This window comes from Hylobates moloch, unplaced genomic scaffold, assembly GCF_009828535.3.
Source record: "Hylobates moloch isolate HMO894 unplaced genomic scaffold, HMol_V3 SCAFFOLD_14, whole genome shotgun sequence".
In the NCBI taxonomy this organism is placed as follows: domain Eukaryota; kingdom Metazoa; phylum Chordata; class Mammalia; order Primates; family Hylobatidae; genus Hylobates; species Hylobates moloch.
Window position 1 is genome coordinate 89,791,765 of NW_026652289.1, and position 23,000 is coordinate 89,814,764.

At 45.2% G+C, this 23,000-nt stretch overlaps 2 protein-coding genes across 3 annotated transcripts in view; one reads left to right on the plus strand and one right to left on the minus strand.

Annotated features, from left to right (window-relative positions):
* The first annotated feature begins 18,814 nt into the window (after positions 1 to 18,814).
* SQOR (sulfide quinone oxidoreductase) overlaps positions 18,815 to 23,000 on the plus strand; it is a 58,482-nt gene continuing 54,296 nt past the window's right edge. Inside the window, exon 1 of one of the 2 annotated variants that reach the window (XM_032176298.2) lies at positions 18,815 to 18,894. The gene's annotated coding sequence lies outside the window, so the exon portion shown is untranslated. Of the gene's footprint in view, positions 18,895 to 20,145; positions 20,314 to 23,000 lie in introns of those variants that run through there. The other variant, XM_032176299.2, reaches the window with a different exon arrangement.
* Positions 20,670 to 21,876, minus strand: LOC116482636 (E2F-associated phosphoprotein-like). Its single transcript, XM_032753400.2, has one exon. It carries the CDS (start codon positions 21,812 to 21,814, stop codon positions 20,957 to 20,959), a length of 858 nt encoding a protein of 285 aa, XP_032609291.1. The 5' UTR covers positions 21,815 to 21,876; the 3' UTR covers positions 20,670 to 20,956.

The window sequence follows — 23,000 nt, forward strand, 5'->3', positions numbered from 1 at the left end:
ATTTTCCGTGTCTGCTAATCCAGGAATTCAAGGACGAAGATATCACTGACCAGCACAGAGATGTAATCTTGCTCTCGGCCACACACCTGGGTGTTTCCCTTATTTTGTTGCTGGGTGTTTCCTTTATTTTGTCCAATTTCTTTTCTTATTCTCATATTTGGCTGGATTTTTGATACCAGATCTACGTCAGCTCCTTCTCAAACCTAAAATTCAGAGCCCCAGCTCTGTTGAGCATCTATTATATTTCAGTTGCTTTATACATGTTATCTCCTAACAGCAACCTTAGGACGTAACTATTGTTATTACCATTTTACAGGTGAGGAAGCTGAGATGCATTGGGTCTGATAACTGCCCAGGATCACACAGGTGTAGGTGGTGGGGCTGGGATTTGATTTTTGGAAAAAGGTGAATTTTCTTCAGTTGGAGACCCTAGGAGTAGAGACAGAAATTGACCTTAGGAGTTTTACTTTAAATATCTTGATAAAACCATATCCATAATGGGGAATTATGGGACTACACACCAATCTATCTGCTATTTTTCTTTATCCAGTCTGATGATATTGGAAGAACAAAAGTGAAGAAGGCATGAGTTTCTCTGTTAGGAGAGAGCCTAGTGGTGAGGATACACAGAACTGTTATTTTCCTGCAAGGTTGCTTTAATTCTAGACAGCTGGTGAAACTCCACACCTCCAGGAATAGAAATAAGCAACAGTGAGACTAGAACTGGGTGAGATTTGGCCCAGGAGCGTCTCCTTGAGATAACAATGATGCTGATAGAAGGAAGACAAAGCTGCTAGGAGAAATTAACAATTGCGGGATGGTTAGGACATTCCCGTTAAGGCAGGGCTGTTTTGAGACATTTCATCCCCATCACCATCTGGAGAAATCTATCTTTGATGCTGCCTTCCTGGGCCTGCATTTCTGGGTCTGTAGCCTACCATCAGCTCCATCTATTTTGCACCTTTATACTTTGAAGAAAGGGCATAGCTAGTACTAGAAGCAAAATTTTTATCACTGGAGAAATTTTCCCTTAGGGATGAATGTACAGACAGGAGGTGATCCCTAAGACTCTTACTGGCATTAACATACTGTGACATCAATGGCTCTTGCTGCAATTGCAGCTTCCAGGCAAATGCACTCATTGCAGGTGGGTTGTTTTTGGCCTTTAACCAACCACCTCACAGCCTAGGCCTCAAGTGAAGAATCCTAAGAGATCTGTCAATTCACCCTCTCAGAATGGAGGAACAGGGAATAGACTGCTTCTGAGTCAGGGCAAGTACTTCTTTCCTGTTTGGATTGCACGTATAATAGCAAGGAGAGAGGAGGTGAGGCACACATGAATCAGTTTGTCCCTTTGCAGTCTGCCTGGGAGCCCTCTTATTCTACTGACTCAAAAGACACTCCTGAAAGCAGTGCCATCCTGAGCAGCAGCTTGTTCTACTTTACTGTTATTAAAGATGCAGACTGGCATTTATATCAGGCTGTGTCACACCCATCCTGGTCTTTGTTCTGGCTCCTATGGTGGCCAGAAGAATGTACCTCACACACCTCCAGCCACAGGGAACAAAATGGCCTGAGAGCTCCAGTGGTGTACTCTGAGACCTATTTGCATTTGCACCCAGGCATGCTTCCTATACAGGCTGCTCCTAGCAAATAGTTAAGGCTGGCAGGGATACTAAGACAGGTCTATTCCTGGAAGATATGGGACTTCTCTGACTTTGGTTCAAGGACTCCCTGTTAGCTTTGCTGAAGCTCTGCTTGGTAGTTTAATGCTTCTCCCCAACCCTCCTTTACTTCTTCACTCAGGCAGATAGTACAGATAAGAATAAAGAAGCTGAAGGAAGTGGACGTGTTTGAAGAACTATATTCTATAAGGCCGGGCCAGGTGCAGCGGCTTACACTTATAATCCCAGCACTTTGAGAGTCTGCGGCTGGTGGACTGATTGAGCTCAGGAGTTCGAGACCAGCCTGGGCAACACGGTGAATCCCCATCTCTATTTTTGTAATAAGATATTATATTTATTTTAAAATTAAAAATATAGGCTGGGCATGGTGGCTCACGCCTGTAATCCCAGCACTTTAGGAAGCCGAGGTGGGCGGATCACGAGGTCAGGAGATCGAGACCATCCTGGCTAACACGGTGAAACCCCGTCTCTACTAAAAATACAAAAAAAAAATTAGCCAGGCGTGGTGGCGGGCGCCTGCAGTCCCAGCTACTCGGGAGGCTGAGGCAGGAGAATGGCGTGAACCCGGGAGGCGGAGCTTGCAGCGAGCCGAGATCGCGCCACTGGACTCCAGCCTAGTTGACAGAGCGAGACTCCGTCTCAAAAAAAAAAAAAAAAAAAATTATATATATATCTATATGGCCAAAAGACCCACCAGAGAATGTGTCCTATTAGAAGGCACACAAGATACACCATTCTCCCAGCCATCAAAATGCACTGATGAGAAGGGCACCATCACTAAGAAGTTCTGCAGGCCGCGATGATGGTAGGAGTGGCGGTTACAATCTGAGCTTGTTAGCATCTGTGGGCATGATGGGGGCCAGGAGGTGGCACTTAACTGCCAGGAGCCAGGAGGCTTTAATTGCCTTACCCACCAAAAGGCAGGGATGGAGGGGCAATCACTGGGCTTTACCAGCAGAGGGTTGTGGAAATGGTTAATGGAGCGTAGTGTCTATTTTGCACTTCGAAGCAAAATAGGCAGGCAGTCAACAAGGATGCTTTTAGCATCTATAACGGGGTCAACAAACTGTTCAGGTAAAGGGCTAAATATTTTAGACTTTGCAAGTCATACGCTCTTTGTGGCAACTGCCCATCTCAGCTGTTGTAGCAGAAAAGCAACCATAGATGATATGTAAGCAAACAAGTGTCCCGTGTTTTAACAAAGCTTTGTTTATGAAAAATAGATGATTGACTAGATTGGGCCATCAGTGGCTCCTGGGCCATCATATGCTGATCCCTGATCTATTTATTTTTTTAAAGCAAATTGGAGGAGCAAGAGGCTGAAGGCAAACATTTCAATAAAAAGTCCAGCTCCCTTCCCCAGTTCCCAGACTTGAGTTAATTTTTGGATCTGGACCCATGGACTGGAGAGGTGGTTGGAGGAAGAACCCTGCGACATGATGGCAAACATATACTGTGATGATTCCCCTAGTCTCCTCAAAGGGACCTATGGCCATTTTCTTGGGTGACTATACACTGAAGGGGGAATAATCAGACATTTATTAAATAATTGGACAGGCTGGGCGTGGTGGGTCGTGTCTATAATCCCAGCACTTTGGGAGGCTGAGGCTGGATCACTTGAGGTCAGGAGTTTGAGACCAGCCTGGCCAATATGGTGAAACCTTGTCTCTACTAAAAATACAAAAATTAGCTGGGCGTGGTGACAGGCTCCTGTAATCCTGGCTACTCGGGAGGCTGAGGCAGGAGAATCGCTTGAACCCAGGAGGCGGAGGTTGCAGTGAGCCGAGATCGCACTACTGTGCTCCAGCCTGGGCGACAGAGCAAGACTCCCTCCCCCTCAAAAAAAAAAAAAAAAACTACTGGACAAAGGATCTGAGTTGCACTGATACTGAGAGACCCAAAGAAGCATCATGGCCCTGCTGTTAGAGCAGGGTTTAGGAGGACCAGCTAAAAAATGGGGTGCTAGATGAAGTCCAGCTTACGATGGGCCCAGGAGGCCTGCAGATCCATTCAGTGGTCACACTACATCTTTTCCCACCACTCACACCTCTAACACCGTGAGGGTCTGCTGGCAGAACTGACTGCGCTATGGCTTGGACCTGCTGCAGCACCCTTTCTTGTTCTAGCCCCACTCAAGCTGGAAGCTTTCTATGTCACCCAGTACATGGGCCAGAAATATATCCCCCAGGGGTGGAATATGTTGTCTCCAGAACACAAAAAGGCCTACAAGGCACTGTCTTCTTTCTTCAAAACAGGGCTAGAAGATACATCAATTTGCCTTTTACTTTAGAATAGGCTATTCCAGAATACTTCCAACCACCAGACCTCCAAAAATGTTACTGAAATGGCCTGTTCTGGACTCTTCACAGGGTTTATCTCCTACCCTCTGAAATGCACGCATCTTATCAAGGCCTCCAGCATACTTGCCCCTCTGGCTGGTCCTGTCTAATGAGCTTGATGTCATCCCAGTGTAATGGATCAATGTGATATCTTGGATGTTTAAGAGGTCCAGATCTCTCAGACTATCTTAGAATAGGAGGTGGGATAGGTAATATCACTCTAAGGCAAACTGTAAATTAATATTATATGGTTTTTCTGTCCACAGAGCCTCAGCCAGCACTTCTATCTGGAAGCTTAGGGAATGCTTGATCCACAGTTGTGGAATCCTATGTAGCAGAGCATCCAACTAGGGAATCTACTTCAAGTGAAGGAGGTGTGGGAGTGGGTCCTGAACATGGGATTCTCTGGTTGTGTTATGAACTGCACCACCCAGAAGCAACTGGCCTTATAGATTGTTGAGATGGCCTTCTAAAGTTACAACTGAAATGGGAGCTCTGAGAAAGGATGTGAAATAATGAAGTGCCATCTTTCAGGACATGGTACATTTATTAAATCAGTGACCTCTCTATGGTACTACATCCCTGGTAGGAAGGATACAAGGGTCAGGAAACTAAGGGGTGGAAGGAGAAGTGGCCCTACTTACTGTCGTTTCCAGTGACCCACTTACTACCATTCCCCAGTGATCCACTGGGGGATTTTCTGCTTTCTTTCTCTGCGACTCTAGGCTCTGCATGATTGGAGGTCCTGATTCTCAAAGGGAACACACTCTTGCCAGGGATATAATAAAGGTCCCACTGAACTATAAGTTGTGGCTGCTGACAGGGCGCTTTGTACTTTTTGTGTTCAGGCACCAGCAGGCAAGAGAGGAGCTGGTATACTAGCAAAAGCAATGAACTGATCATTAGGGGGAGGTAAGTTCATTTACAAGATGGGGCCAGGAGGAAGATGTGTGGAACTCAGGTGAGTCATTTGGGTACCTCCTGTACTCCCTAGCCCCATTATAAATGTGAATAGATAGATGTGGCAACCTCAGCCTTAGAAGAGTATGATTATCATGAGCTCAGACCCCTCAGGAATGAAGGTTTGGGTTACACCACCAGGTAAGCCACCAAGACTGGCCAAGGCGATAGCTGAGGGTGAAGGGGATTTAGAATGAATAGTGGAAGAGGGAGAAAGTAAGTACTAATTGTGGTCCTGGGATCAACTGTGGTGATCTTGGGACTGTAATTCATCCAACCAACCCCCTCTGCTCAGTTGCCCCTTAGGAAGGAAGGCCCATGAGGACTATGGAGGAGCTGCTCCTTGCACCTGTGTGGAGAAGTACATCTATACGGCTCAAGGGGTAGACCGTGGTGGCCATTAGAACACGCCTCACAGACCTCCAGCTACAGGGAACCTCATTTTCTGGGCCCCAGTTACTTTGCTCTGAAGTGTACTGCTACGTTTGTACTGAGGATGCTTCCCATGGGCTACTCCTAGCCCAATGACAGCTCAGCAAGGATACTAGGCAGACCCATTCCTCAGAACAGAGATGGCTACATAATTTGCAAGACCTAGTGCAAAATGAAAATGCAGGCCCCTTGTCAAATATGATGAAAAAATTTGAGATGGCAGCCGCAGAGCATTAAGTCAAGTATTGGCCCTGTGTGACTGTACAGGTGGCATTCTCATTAAGCTGATTCTGCCTGGAAAATAAGGGATTTCTCTAAGACTGGCCTGACAGTTTTGCTAAGCCTTCCTTAGAGTACATAGCTGTATACAAAACTTCCACTCAACCTTTCGTCCCTGTCTTTTTCTTTTGGGGTCAGACTTGCATTGTAGGCTGATGGATATCTCAACCATCTCCCTCTCATTTTCCCCCCAAGAATTTCCTTAAAAATCCTTGCATGTTTAGCTCTGTCTTGATGCCTGCTTCTCAGAGTACATGGATTAACACAGAGCCTTAATTCTGCTATCTTATCACACTTGCATGTAACAAACCCTCCAACATAAAATCTCTTTTTCCCAACAATAAAAGCAATCTAGGCTTCTTATTTCCTGGATCCCAGCTGGATACTGCTTACTCATAAAATGACTTGATTTCAAATGTACAGTGCAGGTCATACAGAGATTAAACTTAATTTGTATCCCATTTTTACCATAGCTTCTCCCCTGACTGACAAGGCTGATTGTATTTTGGACATGGGATTGCAGTAGAGGTTCCCGGGGGAGGAAGAGACATTTGGAAGAAAAAGGTGAGAAATCAGCTGCGCGCGATGGCTCACGCCTGTAATCCCAGCACTTTGGGAGGCTGAGGCAGACGTATCCCAATGGGAGTTTGAGACCAGCCTGACCAACATGGAGAATCCCCGTCTCTACTAAAAATACAAAATTAGCCAGGCATAGTGGCACATGCATGTAATCCCAGCTACTTGGGAGGCTGAGGCAGGAGAATCACTTGAACTTGAGAGGTGCAGGTTGCGGTGAGCCGAGATCAGGCCATTGCACTCCGGCCTGGGCAACAAGAGCGAAACTCCATCTTAAAAAAAAAAAAGGCCGGGCGCGGTGGCTCACGCCTGTAATCCCAGCACCTTGGGAGGCTGAGGCGGGCGGATCACGAGGTCAGGAGATTGAGACCATTTTGGCTAACACGGTGAAACCCCGTCTCTACTAAAAATAAAAAAAAATTAGCCGGGTGTGGTGGTGGGTGCCTGTAGTCCCAGCTACTCGGGAGGGTGGGGGGAGGTGGGTTGAGGCAGGAGAATGGCGTGAACCCGGGAGACAGAGCTTGCAGTGAGCCGAGATCGTGCCACTGCAGTCCAGCCTGGGTGACAGAGCAAGACTTCATCTCAAAAAAAAAAAGAAAGAAAAAGGTGAGAAATAATTGAGAGAAAAGAGAATTGGAGTAAGAAAGAGGGAGAAAAGTAGATGCAGAAAAGCCTTCGACAAAATTCAACAGCCCTTCATACTAAAATCTCTCAATAAACTAGGTATTGATGGAATGTATCTCAAAATAATAAGAGCTATTTATGACAGACACACAACGAATATCATACTGAATGGGCAAAAACTGGAAGCATTCCCTTTGAAAACCGGCACAAGACAAGGATGCCCTCTCTCACCACTCATATTCAACATAGTGTTGGAAGTTCTGGCCAGGGCAATCAGGCAAGAGAAAGAAATAAAGGGTATTCATTTGGGAAAAGAGGAAGTCAAATTATCACTGTTTGCAGACGACATGATTGTATATTTAGAAAACCCCATCTTCTCAGCCCAAAATCTCCTTAAGCTGATAAGCAACTTCAGCAGAGTCTCAGGATACAAAATCAATGTGCAAATTCACAAGTGTTCCTTTACACCAATAACAGACAAGCAGAGAGCCAAATCATGAGTGAACTCCCATTCACAATTACTACAAAGAGAAATAGCTAGGAATCCAACTTACAAGGGATGTGAAGGACCTCTTCAAGGAGAACTACAAACCACTGCTCAATGAAATAAAGGAGGACACAAACAAATGGAAGAACATTCCATGCTCATGGATAGGAAGAATCAATATTGTGAAAATGGCCATACTGCCCAAGGTAATTTATAGATTCAATGCCATCCCCATCAAGCTACCAATGACTTTCTTCACAGAATCAGAAAAAACTAAAGTTCATATGAAACCAAAAAAGAGCCCGCATTGCCAAGATAATCCTAAGCAAAAAGAACAAAGCTAGAGGCATCACTCTACCTGACTTCAAACTACACTACAAGCCTGCAGTAACCAAAACAGCATGGTACTGGTACCAAAACAGATATATAGACCAATGGAACAGGACAGAGGCCTCAGAAATAACACCACACATCTACAACCATCTGATCTTTGACAAACCTGACAAAAACAAGAAATGGGGAAAGGATTCCTTATTTAATAAATGGTGCTGGGAAACCTGGCTAGCCACATGTGGAAAGCTGAAACTGGATCCCTTCCTTACTCCTTATACAAAAATTAACTCAAGATGTATTAAAGACTTAAATGTTAGACCTAAAACCATAAAAACCCTAGAAGAAAACCTAGGCAATACCATTCAGGACACAGACATGGGCAAGGACTTCATGAACACACCACCAAAAGCAATGGCAACGAAAGCCAAAATAGACAAATGGGATCTAATTAAACTAAAGAGCTTCTTCATGGCAAAAGAAACTACCATCAGAGTGAACAGGCAACCTACAGAATGGGAGAAAATTTTTGCGATCTACCCATCTGACAAAAGGCTAATATCCAGAATCTACAAAGAACTTTAACAAATGTACAAGAAAAAAGCAAACAACCCCATCAAAAAGTGGGCAAAGGATATGAACAGACTCTTCTCAAAAGAAGACATTTATGCAGCCAACACACATATGAAAAAATGCTCATCATCACTGGTCATCAGAGAAATACAAATCAAAACCACAATGAGATACCATCTCACACCAGTTAGAATGGTGATCATTAAAAAGTCAGGAAACAACAGATGCTGGAGAGGATGTGGAGAAATAGGAACACTTTTACACTGTTGGTGGGACTGTAAACTAGTTCAACCATTGTGGAAGACAGTGTGGCGATTCCTCAAGGATCTAGAACTAGAAATACCATCTGACCCAGCGATCCCATTACTGAGTATATACCCAAAGGATTATAAATCATGCTACTCTAAAGACACATGCACACGTGTGTTTATTGTGGCACTATTCACAATAGCAAAGACTTGGAACCAACCCAAATGTCCACCAATGATAGACTGGATTAAGAAAATGTGGCACATACACTTTGGGAGACCGAGGCGGGCGGATCACAAGGTCAGTAGATCAAGACCATCCTGGCTAACATGGTGAAACTCTGTCTCTACTAAAAATATAAAAAATTAGCTGGGCATGGTGGTGGGTCTCTGTAGTCCCAGCTACTTGGGAGGCTGAGGCAGGAGAATGGTGTGAACCTGGGAGGCAGAGCTTGCAGTGAGCTGAGATCGCGCCACTGCACTGCAGCCTGGGCGACAGAGTGAGACTCCATCTTTAAAAAAAAAAAACAAAATGTGGCACATATATACCATGGAATACTATGCAGTCATAGAAAAGGATGAGTTCATGTCCTTTGCAGGCACATGGATGAAGCTGGAAACCATCATTCTAAGCAAACTATTACAAAGACAGAAAACCAAACACTGTATGTTCTCCCTCATAGGTGGAAATTGAACAATGAGAACACTTGGACACAGGGCAGGGAATATCACATAGAGGGGCCTGTCAGGGAGTGGGGGGCTGGGGGAGGGATAGCATTAGGAGAAATACCTAAAGTACATGACAAGTTGATGGGTGCAGCAAACCAACATGGCACATGTATACCTATGTAACAAACCTGCACATTGTGCACATGTATCCTAGAACTTAAAGTATTAAAAAAAAAAAAAAGAGGGAGAAAAGTAAAGGGTAGTTGAGAGGAAACAAAGAAGGCTAAGAGGGACATTAATCTATTCATGAGGGGTTCTGCCCCGTGACTCAGACAGCTCCCATTAGGCCCCAAGCTCTGCCTCCAACATTGGAGATTAACTTTTTTTTTTTTTTGAGATGGAGTCTTACTCAATTGCTCTGGCTGGAGTGCAGTGGTATGATCTTGGCTCACTGCAACCTCTGCCTCCTGGATCCAAGCAATCCTCCTGCCTCAGCCTCCTGAGTAGTTGGGACCACATGTGTGCACCACCACACCTGGCCAATTTTTGTATTTTAGTAGAGATGGGGTTTCTCCATGTTGACCAGGATGGTCTTGAACTTCTGACCTCAGCTGATCTGCTTGCCTTGGCCTCCCAAAGTGCTGGGATTACAGGCATAAGCCACTGCACCTGGTGGAGATCAACTTTCATTACGAGATTTGGAGAGGAAAATCATCCAAACTATAGCACTATCTTTTAGGGTAATAATTTTAAAAATGTGTTCATCTCCTAAATCATGTAGAAAAAAAATAGTGGAATTAAGACTGTTAAAACAATACTAGCCTTTATTATTGCCCATGTATTTACCTTTATTGAGATCTTTATTTCTTCATACAACTTTGAGTTACTGTCTAGTGTTCTTTAATTTCACTCTGAAAAACTCAGAATTTCTTACAGGGGAGATCTAGTGGTTACAAACTCTTATTTTTTTGTTTATCTGGAAATATCTTAATTCCTGTCTCATTTTTAAAGGACAGATCTGCTGGTTATACAATTCTTGGATGACAGTTTTTTTCTGTTTTAGCACTTTAAATATATTGGCCCATTGCTCTCTGGCCTCCAAAGTTCCAAATGAGAAATCTGATAATCTTATCAAGGATCCCTTGTATGAGACAAATTGCTTCTGTCTTGCTGCTTTCAAGATTCTCTTTTGGTCTTTGTTTTTCAAAATTTTAGTTATAATATGTTTAGTATGGTCTCTTTGAGTTCATCTTTCTTGGAGTTGAGCTTTTTGTATGTTTGTATTTATATATTTTATCACATTTGGAAAGTTTTCAGCCATTATGTATTCATATATTATTTCTGTTCCTTTCTCTTTCTCTTCTCCTCTGGAACTCCCACAATGTATATGTTGATCTGCTTGATGGTGTCCCACAGATGTCTTAGGCTCTGTTCACTTTCCTTCAGTAATTTTTATTTCTGTTCCTCAAACTTAATAATTTCTATTGTCTTCAAGTTCTATTAATCTTCAGGTTCACCAATTCTTTTGCTTGCTCAAATCTGCCTTTGAATCCCTCTAGTGAATTTTCATTTCAGTTATTGTACTTTTTTTTTTTTTAATTGAGACAGAATCTCTCTCAGTAGTGGGAGGCTGGAGTGCAGTGGCATGATCTCAGCTCACTGCAACCTCCACATCTTAGGTTTAAGTGATTCTCGTGCCTCAGCCTCCTGAGTAGCTGGGATTACAGGCGCCACAGCTGGCTAATTTTTGTATTTTTAGTAGAGTTGGGGTTTCACCATGTTGGCCAGGCTGGTCTTGAACTCCTGGCCTTGAGTGATCCGTCTGGCTTGGCCTCCCAAAGTGCTGGGATTACAGGCATGAGCCACTGTGCCTGGTCCAGTTATTGTACTTTTGATCTTCAAAATTTCTTTTTAGATTATTTTTAAGGTTGCTTTTTCTTTCTCTCTCTCTCTTTTGCCTTCTCCCTCTCTTTCTTTCTCTCTCTCTTTTTCAACAGGATCTTGCTATGCTTCCCAGGCTGGTCTCAAGTGACCCCCCTGCCTTCTGAGTGGCTGGGACTGCAGGCATTCACCACTGTGCCTGGCTTAGATCTTACATGTGTTTTTCGATATTTTCATTTTGTTCATACATTGATTTCTTGATTTTCTCCACATCTTCCTTTTGTTCTTTAAGCATCTTTATAATAATTGTTTTAAAGTGTTTGTCTAGTAGGTCTGCCATCAAGTCTTTTTCAGGGACAGTTCATATTGATTTAGTTTTTCCTTTGAATGGGCCATACTTTTCTATTCTTTTTGTATGCCTTGTGATTTTTGTTGAAAACTGGACATTTAAATCTAATAATGTAGTAACTCTGGAAATCATATTTTTCCCCTTTCCCAGAATTTGCTGTTTATTGTTATTGTTTTTTTTTTTTATTAATTGTTGTGGGCTGTCTCTGTGCAAAGATCAGCTAAGGTGTCAGCTTAGGGTCTTCTCAGATCTTTCCTAAATCTATGCATTTCTTTGGGAATACACAGTCACTTTCTAATTTTCCCCATTTATACAGTTGCTTTTGAGTGTCTTAGTCTTTAATGTCTGGGAGGAAGGGGTACTGGATCTTTCAATCACTTGAAAGTCACTTCAGCTTGAGGGAAAGGAGGTTGCAACAGTAGGGGGCAGGTGCAGCAACATGGCCACCTGCCTCTGTCTGCATCTTTATGATCAGAAGCTGCAATCAGCAAGCAGAGCACACAACCTCAATATTGTAACAGTGTGCTTTTTGCCCACCCTGGCTCCCACAAGCTGTATGTAAGCTGTTCCTGGAACACACAATTTTTTTGAGACAAGATCTTGCTTAGTTAACTGGGTTGGAGTGCAATGGTGCCATCATGGCTCACTGTAGCCGTGACCTCCTGGGCTCAAGCACCCCTCCCACCTCAGCCTCTAAAGTAGCTGGGACCATAGGCATGCGCCACCAAACCTGGCTACTTTTATTCATTTATTTATTTATTGGAGACAGAGTCTCACTCTGTTGCCCAGGCTGAAGTGGAGTGGCGCAGTCTTGGCTCATTGCAGCCTCCACCTCCTGGGTTCTAGTGATGCTCCTGCCTCAGCCTCCTGAACAGCTGGGACTATAGGCATGTGCCACCATGCTCGACTAATTTTTGTATTTTTAGTAGAGATGGGGTTTCTCCATGTTGGCCAGGCTGGCCTCAAACTCTTGATCTCAGGTGATCTGCCTGCCATGGCCTCCCAAGTGCTGGGATTACAAGTGTGAGCTACTGCATCCAGCCTTGGCTAATATTTTTAAAAATAATTTTTATAATTTTTGTAGAGATGAGGTCTTGCCGTGTTGCCCAGGGTAAGCTTGAAAATCCTGAACTCCTGGGCTTAAGTGATCCGCCTGCCTCGGCCTCCCAAAGTGCTAGGATTACTGGCATGGGCTACTGTGCCCAGTCAAAATATGTACTTTATTACTGCAGGTAACTGAGACAAATTAATGTATTCTCTTTTAGAGAGATGATGTGCAAACACAAAGATAACTTTTGGTCTCCACAGTCCCACATGCTCTGAGGTATTCTACAGCCCAAGAGACACAGTTTATTCTTTTAGCATATCTTTGAGGTAGTTCTTGAAGTAGGAGAAAATATTTTATCTCCTTTTTTTTTTTTTGAGACAGGGTCTGGTTTATAGCCCAGGCCAGAGTGCAGTGGTGTGATCTCAGCTCACTGCAACCTCTGCCTCCTGGACTTAAGCCAGCCTCCCACCTCAGCCTCGCAAGTAGCTGGAACCACAGGCACATGCCACTATACCTGGCTAATTTTTGCATTTTTGGTAGAGACAGGGTCTCATTTTGTTGCCCAGGCTGGTCTCAAACTCCTGAGCTCAAGTGATACACCAGCCTTGGCCTCACAAAGTACTGGGATTACAGGCATGAGCCACCACGCTTGGCCTGATCTCCATTTTAATGATGACAAAATTCAGGTGTTAAGAATTGCCCCAAACCCGATTTGAGACTAGATTTCTGAGAAAGACTTGATTTTAGATCCAGTACTTATGTCCTAGGAGACCTTTCTGGGTGGAGTCTAAGCTTGCCTGAGCAACACCCCCCCCGCCCTCCAGCAGTCTAGTATACATTTATTTAGCAGAATCTTTTGTGGCTCTAGGACTATTATTGTTGTTGTTGTTGTTGTTGTTATTGTTATTATTATTATTATTATTATTATTATTATTGAGACAAAGTCTGGCTCTGTTGCCCAGGCTGCAGTGCAGTGGCACGACCTCGGCTTACTGCAACCTATGCCTCCCAGGTTCAAGCAATTCTCATGCCTCAGCCTCCTGAGTAGCTGGGATTACAGGCATGTGACACCACACCTGGCAATTTTTTTATTTTTTTTTATTTTTAGTAGAGGCAGGGTTTCACCACGTTGCTCAGGCTAGTCTTGAACTCCTGGCCTCAAGTGATCTGCCTACCTTGGCCTCCCAAAATGCTGGGATTACAGGCGTGAACCACTGTGTCCGGCCAATTTTCACTATTATACCACTTTGTTTATATATGTAGAAAACAGTATATGATAAGAAGATCTTATATCTGTGGAGCCTACAGTAGACATCTTTCTTTCCCCATCCGCTGCTGCCAGTATTCAATCCCCCTTTCCGTTTTTTTAAGGAATACCCATCATAATAGTTCTGGCAGAAGTAAGGGGGTCAAGTATATTCTCTCCCTGTTCTGACAGCTACAATGCTGGCCTTTGACATACAGTTGGTCAATTGGAAACTCCCATTGAGAACTTTCAATCTCACTCTCTTTATATTTGTGTCATTCATTCTAGAGTAATTTGTGATGACATGGGAGCATCCTGTGGATAGCCAGGCTGCTAAAAGAAGGTGTACATTCTGCTTTTTGATTCTCCAGAGCTGTCCTCATTCCTGTGCATTTCTCCCATCAATACCCATCATTTTGATGGTTCTGTGAATCCTTGAGAGCCTTTTAATGTCCCTTTTCTTTCTTTCTTTCTTTTTTTTTTTTGAGACGGAATCTCGCTCTGTCACCCAGGCTGGAGTGCAGTGGCGCGATTTCAGCTCACTGCAACCTCCACCTCCGGGTTCAAGCAATTCTCTGCCTCAGCCTCCCGAGCAGCTGGGATTACAGGCACCTGTCACCACGCCAGGCTAATTTTTGTATTTTTAGTAGAGACAGGGTTTCACCATCTTGGCCAGGCTGGTGGTGATCTCCTGACCTCGTGATCCACCTGCCTTGGCCTCCCAAAGTGCTGGGCTTACAGGCGTGAGCCACTGTGCCCAGCCTAATGTCCCTTTTCTACTTAAGGCATCCAGAGCTGGTTTCTTTCTTGCAACCAAGAATGCTGATTCAGATAGAACCTCCATATACATTAGTGCTTCTTGTCTGAAAACAACAACAACAACAACAACAACTTGACCTTCAATGACACAGATGAGGATACTCCAGCTACTCTGTAGACTGATGTAGTTTTAGTTATTATTTGATAAGCAGATTAGCTGTGAGGAAAACAGCATGTTTGGGAGGTGTTGGGGCTGTCTTTTAAAAGCAAGGCATAAAACACAAGTATTGCCCTGTAATATGGTTTGGCTGTGTCCCCACCCAAATATCAACTTGAATTGTATCTCCCAGAATTCCCACCGGTTGTGGGAGGGACTCAGGGTGAGGTAATTGAATCATGGGTGCTGGTCTCTCGAGTGCTATTCTCATGAGAGTGAGTTAGTCTCACGAGATCTGATGGTTTATTAGGGGTTTCTGCTTTTGCTTCTTCCTCATTTTCTCTTGCTGCTGCCATGTAAGAAGTGCCTTTCACCTCCCTCCATGATTCTGAGGCCTCCCCAGCCACATGGAGCTGTAAGTCCAATTAAACCTCTTTTTCTTCCCAGTCTTGGGTATGTCTTTATCAGCAGTGTGAAAACAAACTAATACACCCTGTTCATCTGCCTATCTGGTTTTGAGACTGCCTTGTGGTTTGGCGGGATGAAACAGCATGTGATGCTTGCTCCGTGATGCATAGCAGGAACTCATTCCCAGCTCTCCCACAAGTCTCATTGCTTAGCTGTGAAGCCTTGGCTGGGTTACTGTCCCAGCTAGGGAGAATTTGCTGGGGAGGCTAGGGGATGAGTTGTTTCTCTAGCTACTCACCCAGGAAGCATTTGCGGCCGGGAAGGGATGAGGGTGGGGCTTGCTGATCAGGCAGGAAAGACAGTACAGGAGGATCAGCCTCTTTGCTCTGATCTTCCTCCTATGCCTTCCCTTTCTTGTGATAAGGATCCCTTTCACTGTTCCATTCTCTATTTCCACCCATTCCTGTTGCCAGCCCTTCCTGCCCATGTGGCTGCAAATCTTCCCAGAGCCCTGATTTGGATTTGTTTTCCTTCTCCCGGATGTTCTTGAATTGGGGTGTGTTCCTCTTAGTGCTAGCTCATCCTATCACTTCCTCTTCCCACCCTTTAATGATTCTTCTTTCAGTTTCCCATATCCCCAAGTGCACTTTCATTCCTCTGCAAACTTCACATGGGTAGGAATCAAGTGTGATTTTTTTCAACAGTGTATGCCTAGGCAGCAGGCACAGGGCTTGCTGGACACAGAAGGCAAGGACTCAGAGAATATCCATCAGATGAAAGAATGACTGCATGAGTAAGTGAGTCAACTCTCAGTCCCCTTCCTTGTCTGATGGGCAAGTTACAACTTCTGTTCTCCTTTGAAGTGTTCTCTTCTGCATTGGAAGGAGGGCTCTTGAGTGAGATAGTAGAATACATACACTGGAGGCTCTCAGCATGTGGGATATGGTCAGGACATCTCCCCTCCCCTCCCCTCCCCTCCTCCCTCCCTCCCTCCCTCCCTCCTTCCTTCCTTCCTTTTTTGATGGAGTCTTGCTCTGTTGCCCCGGCTGGAGTGCAGTGGCACGATCTTGGCTCACTGCAACCTCCGCCTGCCAGGTTCAAGCAATTCTCCTGCCTCAGCCTCTCGAGTAGTTGGGACTACAGGCATGTGCCACAATGCCTGGCTAATTTTTTTGTATTTTTAGTAGAGACGGGGTTTCACCATGCTGGCCAGGCTGGTCTCAAACTCCTGACCTCGTGATCCGCCCACCACAGCCTCCCAAAGTGCTAGGATTACAGGCATGAGCCACTGCACCTGGCCCAGGACATGTTTCTTAACTCTGAATCTGATTCCACAGCCATCGATCTCAAACCACTCAGCAGGCAGCACATCTCCTGTGACTCCTTCCTGCCTGCATCCTTCCCATTTAAACCAGGGTTTCTTGGCTTGGATGTGGAGGGCGATGGGACTGGGAGGTGGGGTGAAGCATTTTGGAAATATAGGAGGGGACTTTTTGTCATAAATTTGGGACAGAGTCTATTGGCATTTAGAGAGTGGGAACCAAGGATGCCAACCTCCCCTGCTATGTAAACAGTGCCATACAACAATCAACTGCCCTGGCCGGACACGGTGGCCCACTCCTCTAATCCCAGCACCTTGAGAGGCTGAGGCGGGAGGATGGCTTGAGCCCAGGAGTTCAAGACCAGCCTGGGCAACGTAGTGAGATCTCCATCTCTACAAAAAAATAAATAAATTTAGAAAAAAATTAGTTGGGCATGGTGGCACATGCCTGTGGTCTCAGTTACTTGGGGAGGCTGAGGTAGAAGGATTGTTTAAGCTCCAGAGGTCAAGGCTGCAGGAAGCTGTTATCGCATCATTGCACTCAAACCTGGGTAGCAGAGTGAGACCCTGTCTCAATTAAAAAAAAAAAAACAAAAAAACCAAAAACGCAATTAACTGTCCAGAGTCCTGCACAATTTCTGGTGTCCTGTGCCTTGCACCAACATTCAAGTATGCAAAAAACCATTTTTTTTGGTAAAGTTATTTAGGTTCTAGTTCAGATAATTATAAACATTAAGCATTTTGCATGGTTTTCATACTAAAATTTCCAGGAATGGTTCTATTGGAATAAAGGAAGAAAAGAGTATACTTTGTTTTGTTCAGAGCTTCTTTACCAGAGTTATTTGCCATTTCAAAAAATCATGTTGGCTGGGTGCGATGGCTCACGCCTGTAATCCCAGCACTTTGGGAGGCCAAGGTGGGTGAATCACTTGGTCAGGAGTTCAAGACCAGCCTGGCTAACATGGTGAAACCTGGTCTTTACTAAAAATACAAAAATTAGCCATGGGTGGTGGTGGATGCCTGTAGTCCCAGCTACTCGGGAGGCTGAGGCAGGAGAATCACTTGAATCTGGGAGGTGGAGGTTGCAGTGAGCTGAGATCATGCCACTGCACTCCAGCCTGGGCAACAGAGCGAGACTTCGTCTCAAAAAAAAAAAATAGAAGAAAATCATGTCACAGAAGCAATGCTGCAGATGGAATTGAGTTACCAATAAAAGTCTACAGTCTGCGTTTGTATTATATTGTTCATGATGATTTTGCCGTAGATACAGTCAGTCCCTTTGATTAAAGATAGAAAGTATCAGTTGAAAACATTAAAAAAAAATAATTATTCAAGGCTGGGCATGGTGGCTCACGTCTGTAATCCCAGCACTTTGGGAGGTCCAGGAGGGCAGATCGCTTGAGACCAGCTTGGCCAACATGGTGAAACCTCATCTCTACTGAAACATACAAAAATTAGCCGGGCATGGTGGCACACACCTGTAGTCCCAGCTACTGAGGAGGCTGAGGCACGAGAATTGGTTGAACCCATGAGGCAGATGTTGCAGTGAGCCGAGACTGCTCTACTCACTGCACTCCAGCTTGGGCAACACAGTGAAACTCTGTTTCAATATATATATATGTATATTAAATTCATAAAACCAAATAAGTGTAAAAGAAACTCAAACTTGCAAGGGTTTTTTGTTTTTGTTTGTTTGTTTTTTTGAAAGCTTCTAGCACTTGCAATTCTCAGGTTATGAGACTTTTGGGACACCCTGTATTTATTGCAAGAAGGGTTACTGAATCCGGTATGGTGGAGAACCACTCACTGAGATTTCACACCCACCTGGAAAGAGCCGCCAAATGAAAATGTCCAGTCATGAATATGGGATGGGACACTGTGGAGGCCAGTGGCTGGAAGCCAGCTTACCCCTGCCTGCGCGTTTTGAAGGAAGGGCTCCAGCACACACCAAAGCTGAACCTCGGTCACTTTCTCTGTGAAAGGAGCGCGGGAATACCTGTGTTTCTGGGCAGCTGTGGGAACCTGGTGAGAAGCCCAGGGCACATAGGAGGACCCAGTGGGAACAGCCAGAGCCTCTCTGCACAGCGCCCCGCCTCCGCTTTTGCCTGCCCTGATTACAAAACGCTGTTGGCACCCAGGGGCGGAAGCGTCAGGTGGCCTCGGTGTCCTCCGCCAGTGCGCCCCAGCCTGCGGGGCCGCCCTTCAGGGCGCGCAAGGGGCGAGTCTGCCCAGCTGGCAGCGCCCCAGGCCAGATGGACGCTTGCTCCTGGTTCTGTGCCCCGTGAGCGCTCAAAGCCCTGATGTGTGCACTGACCATGGTGCCTGGGCTGCGGCGCCGGGCGGGGCACGGCGGAACTTTTCGGGACCTTTCCTGGGGGGAGCCTCGCTTTCCCCGCCTCCAGCCTCCGCCCGGAGGGCAGGGAGGGCCGGCAGGCGGGGCCCCAGTCCAGGCCTTGAGACCCAGAAGGGAGCGGCGGTTTTTGCTGCGCCAACGCAGTGGCCGAAGGCTCCGCTCACGCCTGGGTAAGAGGCATCCGCGGCCGATCTTTGGCCCTGGGCCAGCGGAGGGAGACTGGGCGGGGACAGCGACCACCACTGAGGCTGTTTGTTAGCTTAACTCGGTTTCCGCAGCTGGGACTCCGCAGACCCGGTGCGCCGCGCCCCAGACTTTGCTTCCTCAACTCCGGACACCCGCAGCTTTTGCTGCCGTTGTCTGGAACCCGGGTCTTGGGACGCTTGCTTCCTTCTCGGAGTGTCAGAGCCTCAGGGTCGCAGAGAGGCCAACCCGCGAGGGATTCTTAAAAACCGAAGTATCCGTGGTCTTGGTGTGCGGACGTTTCTGGCGCCTTCCACCTGTTGACTGTCACTCGGCACCGTCCTGGAACGGGAGTGGGTGCTCGGCGTCCGGGGGCCAGGGAGTGACACAGTCATCCACCGACACTGCGCGTGGGACAGAGGGGGCGCTCGAGGGGTTGGCTGCAGCTGAAACCTGAAGGGGAGAGGATTTAGGGCACCTGCTTAACAGGAATTGGTGGACAGGGAGAAAGGGTCTTCTGGTGGAATCTGGGCTCATTTCCTTTCCTCTTCATCTCTATTTATCAAAATTCCAAACTGGCTTTTTGCTCAAAGACACTGAGCAGAGCCCCTGGCTTTGCCTGCGCTGCCCATTGCTATAATGCAGGGCTCTGTTCCATTTTTGTGGTGTGCACCCCTTTGGCATTTCTGGGAAGGCTAAAGACTCTCTCTCAGAACAATACTTTTTTTTGAGACAGAGTCTTGCTCTGTCGCCCAGGCTGGAGTGCAGTGGCGCCATCTCGGCTCACTGCAACCTCCCTCCCGGGTTCAAGCGATTCTCCTGCCTCAGCCTGCCGAGTAGCTGGGATTACAGGCGCAGCACACCTGGCTAATTTTGGTATTTTTAGTAGAGGCGGGTTTCACCATGTTGCCCAGCTGGTCTCGAACTCCCGGCCTCAAATGATCCGCACACTTTGGCCTCCCAAAGTGCTGGGATTACAAGAGTGAGCCACCGCGCTGGACCCAGAACAATGCTTTTTTAAAGGTATAAAACAAAAGGAAGAGTATTATAAAGGAAACCAATTGCAAAACACTTGTCAAAACATTAAAAGAATTTATGATATGGTAATATATATGTCTTTAAGAAACGAATGCATTATTTAATAACAAGGTTATTAAATAACAAGATCTAGCAGTGGATTAGTTACCATAATTTTGAAGTAGTAAAGAACATAAACAATTATTTCAAGATATAGGTAACACTTGTAATATAAGAAAATATCTGTAATTTCTTTCTTTTTTCTGAGACGGGGTCTCGCTCTGTCACCAGGCTGGAGTGCAGTGGCGCGATCTCGGCTCACCGCAACCTCTGCCTGCCGGGTTCAAGTGATTCTCCTGCCTCAGCCTCCCGAGTAGATGGGACTACAGGTGCGTACCACCACGCCCAGCTAATTTTTGTATTTTTAGTAGAGACAGGATTTCACCATATTGGCCAGGATGGTCTCGATCTCTTGACCTTGTGATACGCCCACCTTGGACTCCCAAAGTTCTGGGATTACTGGCATGAGCCACTGCGCACGGCCAATATCTGTGATTTCTATTGGTGGCAAAGTCTTAGTACTGCCAGTACTGCTGTGGTTTGTTGGCTACATACATAATTGAAGTAAATGTTAAATTTCAGTTAGATACTAGAGAAATAAAAGATGTAAATATTAAATATCTGTAAAAATAAAGATGTAAAATATTTTTCCATCTAAGTTCTTTTTTTTTTTTTTTGCTTATAATTCTAGAACATTTTAATTCTAAAGAGCTTTAATAAAAAGCCCCAGTTTCCAAATGTTCATCAAAAACAGAATGAATATCAGTCCCATCAATAAGGGGGAAAATCAAAGAAAAGAAAAGGAGAGGGTGACAGATGTAACAGATGAATGAAGGTTGACAACTATTCTCCTTTAAAAAGAGAAACACTGCTTCCTCAGTGTCACTTAAGGATATGAACAGGCAGGAGGAAAGTAACTGTCCATATTTGCCTTATATACAGTATTGGGTAATTAAATGCCAGTTGGGCTGTTTAGGAATGGCTTGCTAAAACATTGAAAAAATGAAAGACTTCATCCTTGTCGTAGACTGCCACTTCAGTGGAACATTCAGTGCACATGACTGGGTGATAGATTTCTTCTACATCTGTCTCTGCCTTCTCGGCAGCATCTTCCTGGTTAGACCTCATCTTCTTATGGACCTGCCTTTTCTTCCTGTTCTCTGAGGCTTTATATCTCAGAACCTCCTCTTTGTTAATAGAACAATTCATCACAAACATTGCTCTATACTGAGTTTTGTATGATTCATGCCTTTGGCAATCAAGGCAAAGTGTGGTCATGCAGGCAGGACAATTCAAGACAGCATCACTATTTGGAACAGGCTGTTGTTGACGTGACCTCCGTGGTCCCAAACCATGGTAACCCCTTCTCTGTGCATCAACCCAGGCCTGATCTCTGTTATCTTTTTCAGGATCATACAGTAATTCGTCATTTGTTGGAATCTTGTGTTGTTTCTTCTTTTTTTTCTTGGTCACCTGTACTGCTCTGTCTTCATCCTCAGAATCAGAATCAAAATATATATCATCGTAATACCTTGTCGGAGCTGTTGCAACTTTTCCATTTCCTGAGGAAGATCCAGTTCCCAGAGAGGATAACTTGTCCTCCATTGTTTTCATGGTAGAATTTAACTCAGCTTCCATCTCTTTTTCAAATTCATCTTCACTAGATGATTCACTTTCTCTGGTAAGACATTCTCTGATGAGTTTTCGTTTTTGGTCAGGAGTTCCATGTAAAAGCACATCCACTTCATCCTCAGAGCTGCTCAAAGCCAGCTCCTCATCGCTAGGCTCTTCAACCACGTAGGGGTCGTAGTCATCCGGCAGCCGGTTCATGGTGGCCTGCAGCGGCCTACACCGTCCACAAGCAATTTGCAGCGTCTCTGTTTACACTGCAAGTTCAGTCCCTAAACTCCATCTAAGTTCTTGGGTCCGGGTTAAGATCCTCTGATAGTAGAAAGGGCGCTGACCAGATGACTTGGCTTCCGGGCTTGACACTTCCATTGACATTTCCAAGGCCCATTGTAACCTTGGCTTTTTTTTTTTTTTTTTTTGAGACGTGATCTTGCTCTGTCGCCTAAGCTGGAGTGCAGTGAGGTGATCTCTGCTCACTGCAACCTCCTCGCAGATTCGAGCGATTCGCCTTCCTCAGCATCCCTAGTAGCTGGGATTACACCAGCCGCCCACCACTACACCTGGCTAATTTTTGTATGTTTTGGTAGAGACAGGGTTTCACCATGTTGGCTAGGCTGGTCTTGAACTGCTGACCTCAAGTGATCTGCCCTTCTCTGCTTCCCAAAGCAGCCACCACGCCCAGCCTAACCTTGGCTTTTGAATTTCTTTGAGCCTCGGCTTCTTCACTGTACAGTGGAGACAATAACACCTTCCCAAGTATTTAAGGCACCCAGCGCTGCACTTGGTGTAGAGGGCTGAAGTAGGTACCATTTATCAGAACTTATCTGTATCCCTCCCAAGCTTATGGCCTTATATCCCCAAGCCTGGGGAGGTACTCAATATTTATTGAATGAATAAGTGGGTTAGAAAGGGTTGCTTGTGACTAAGTCCAAAAAAACAAAATTCGTTAAGGAGACAGCTGGTGGTTTGGGAAATGACTTTGTTTAAATTTGGGTCTTTTTTTTTTTTTTTTTTTTTCTGGCTGGACAAATATATAAACACATCTGGAACGGGAGTGCTTGAAATGTCAGTCAGGGCCCAGGGTCTGTGTGTGCGTGTCTGTGTGGCTGGTGTTCTGCCAGTGAAAATGAAACTGAGTGTTGAAAGGAAACCGGATTCCTTTGCAGAACAGTTTCTCCTCCATGTTGCCTGTGTCTAGATTTGTTAACCCAATGTGTTGTAACACAGGAAATGTCTTATAAAGAATGAAGACAGACCCATGACAAGGCATTTCTGGGCATAGATGTACTTTTTTCTTCTCCTTTCACCTTTCCCTGCTCCACTATCTACTATATAACTCCTCTTTGACTCTGAAGACTTGGTAAATAGGAGCAGTTTGGATAGCTTA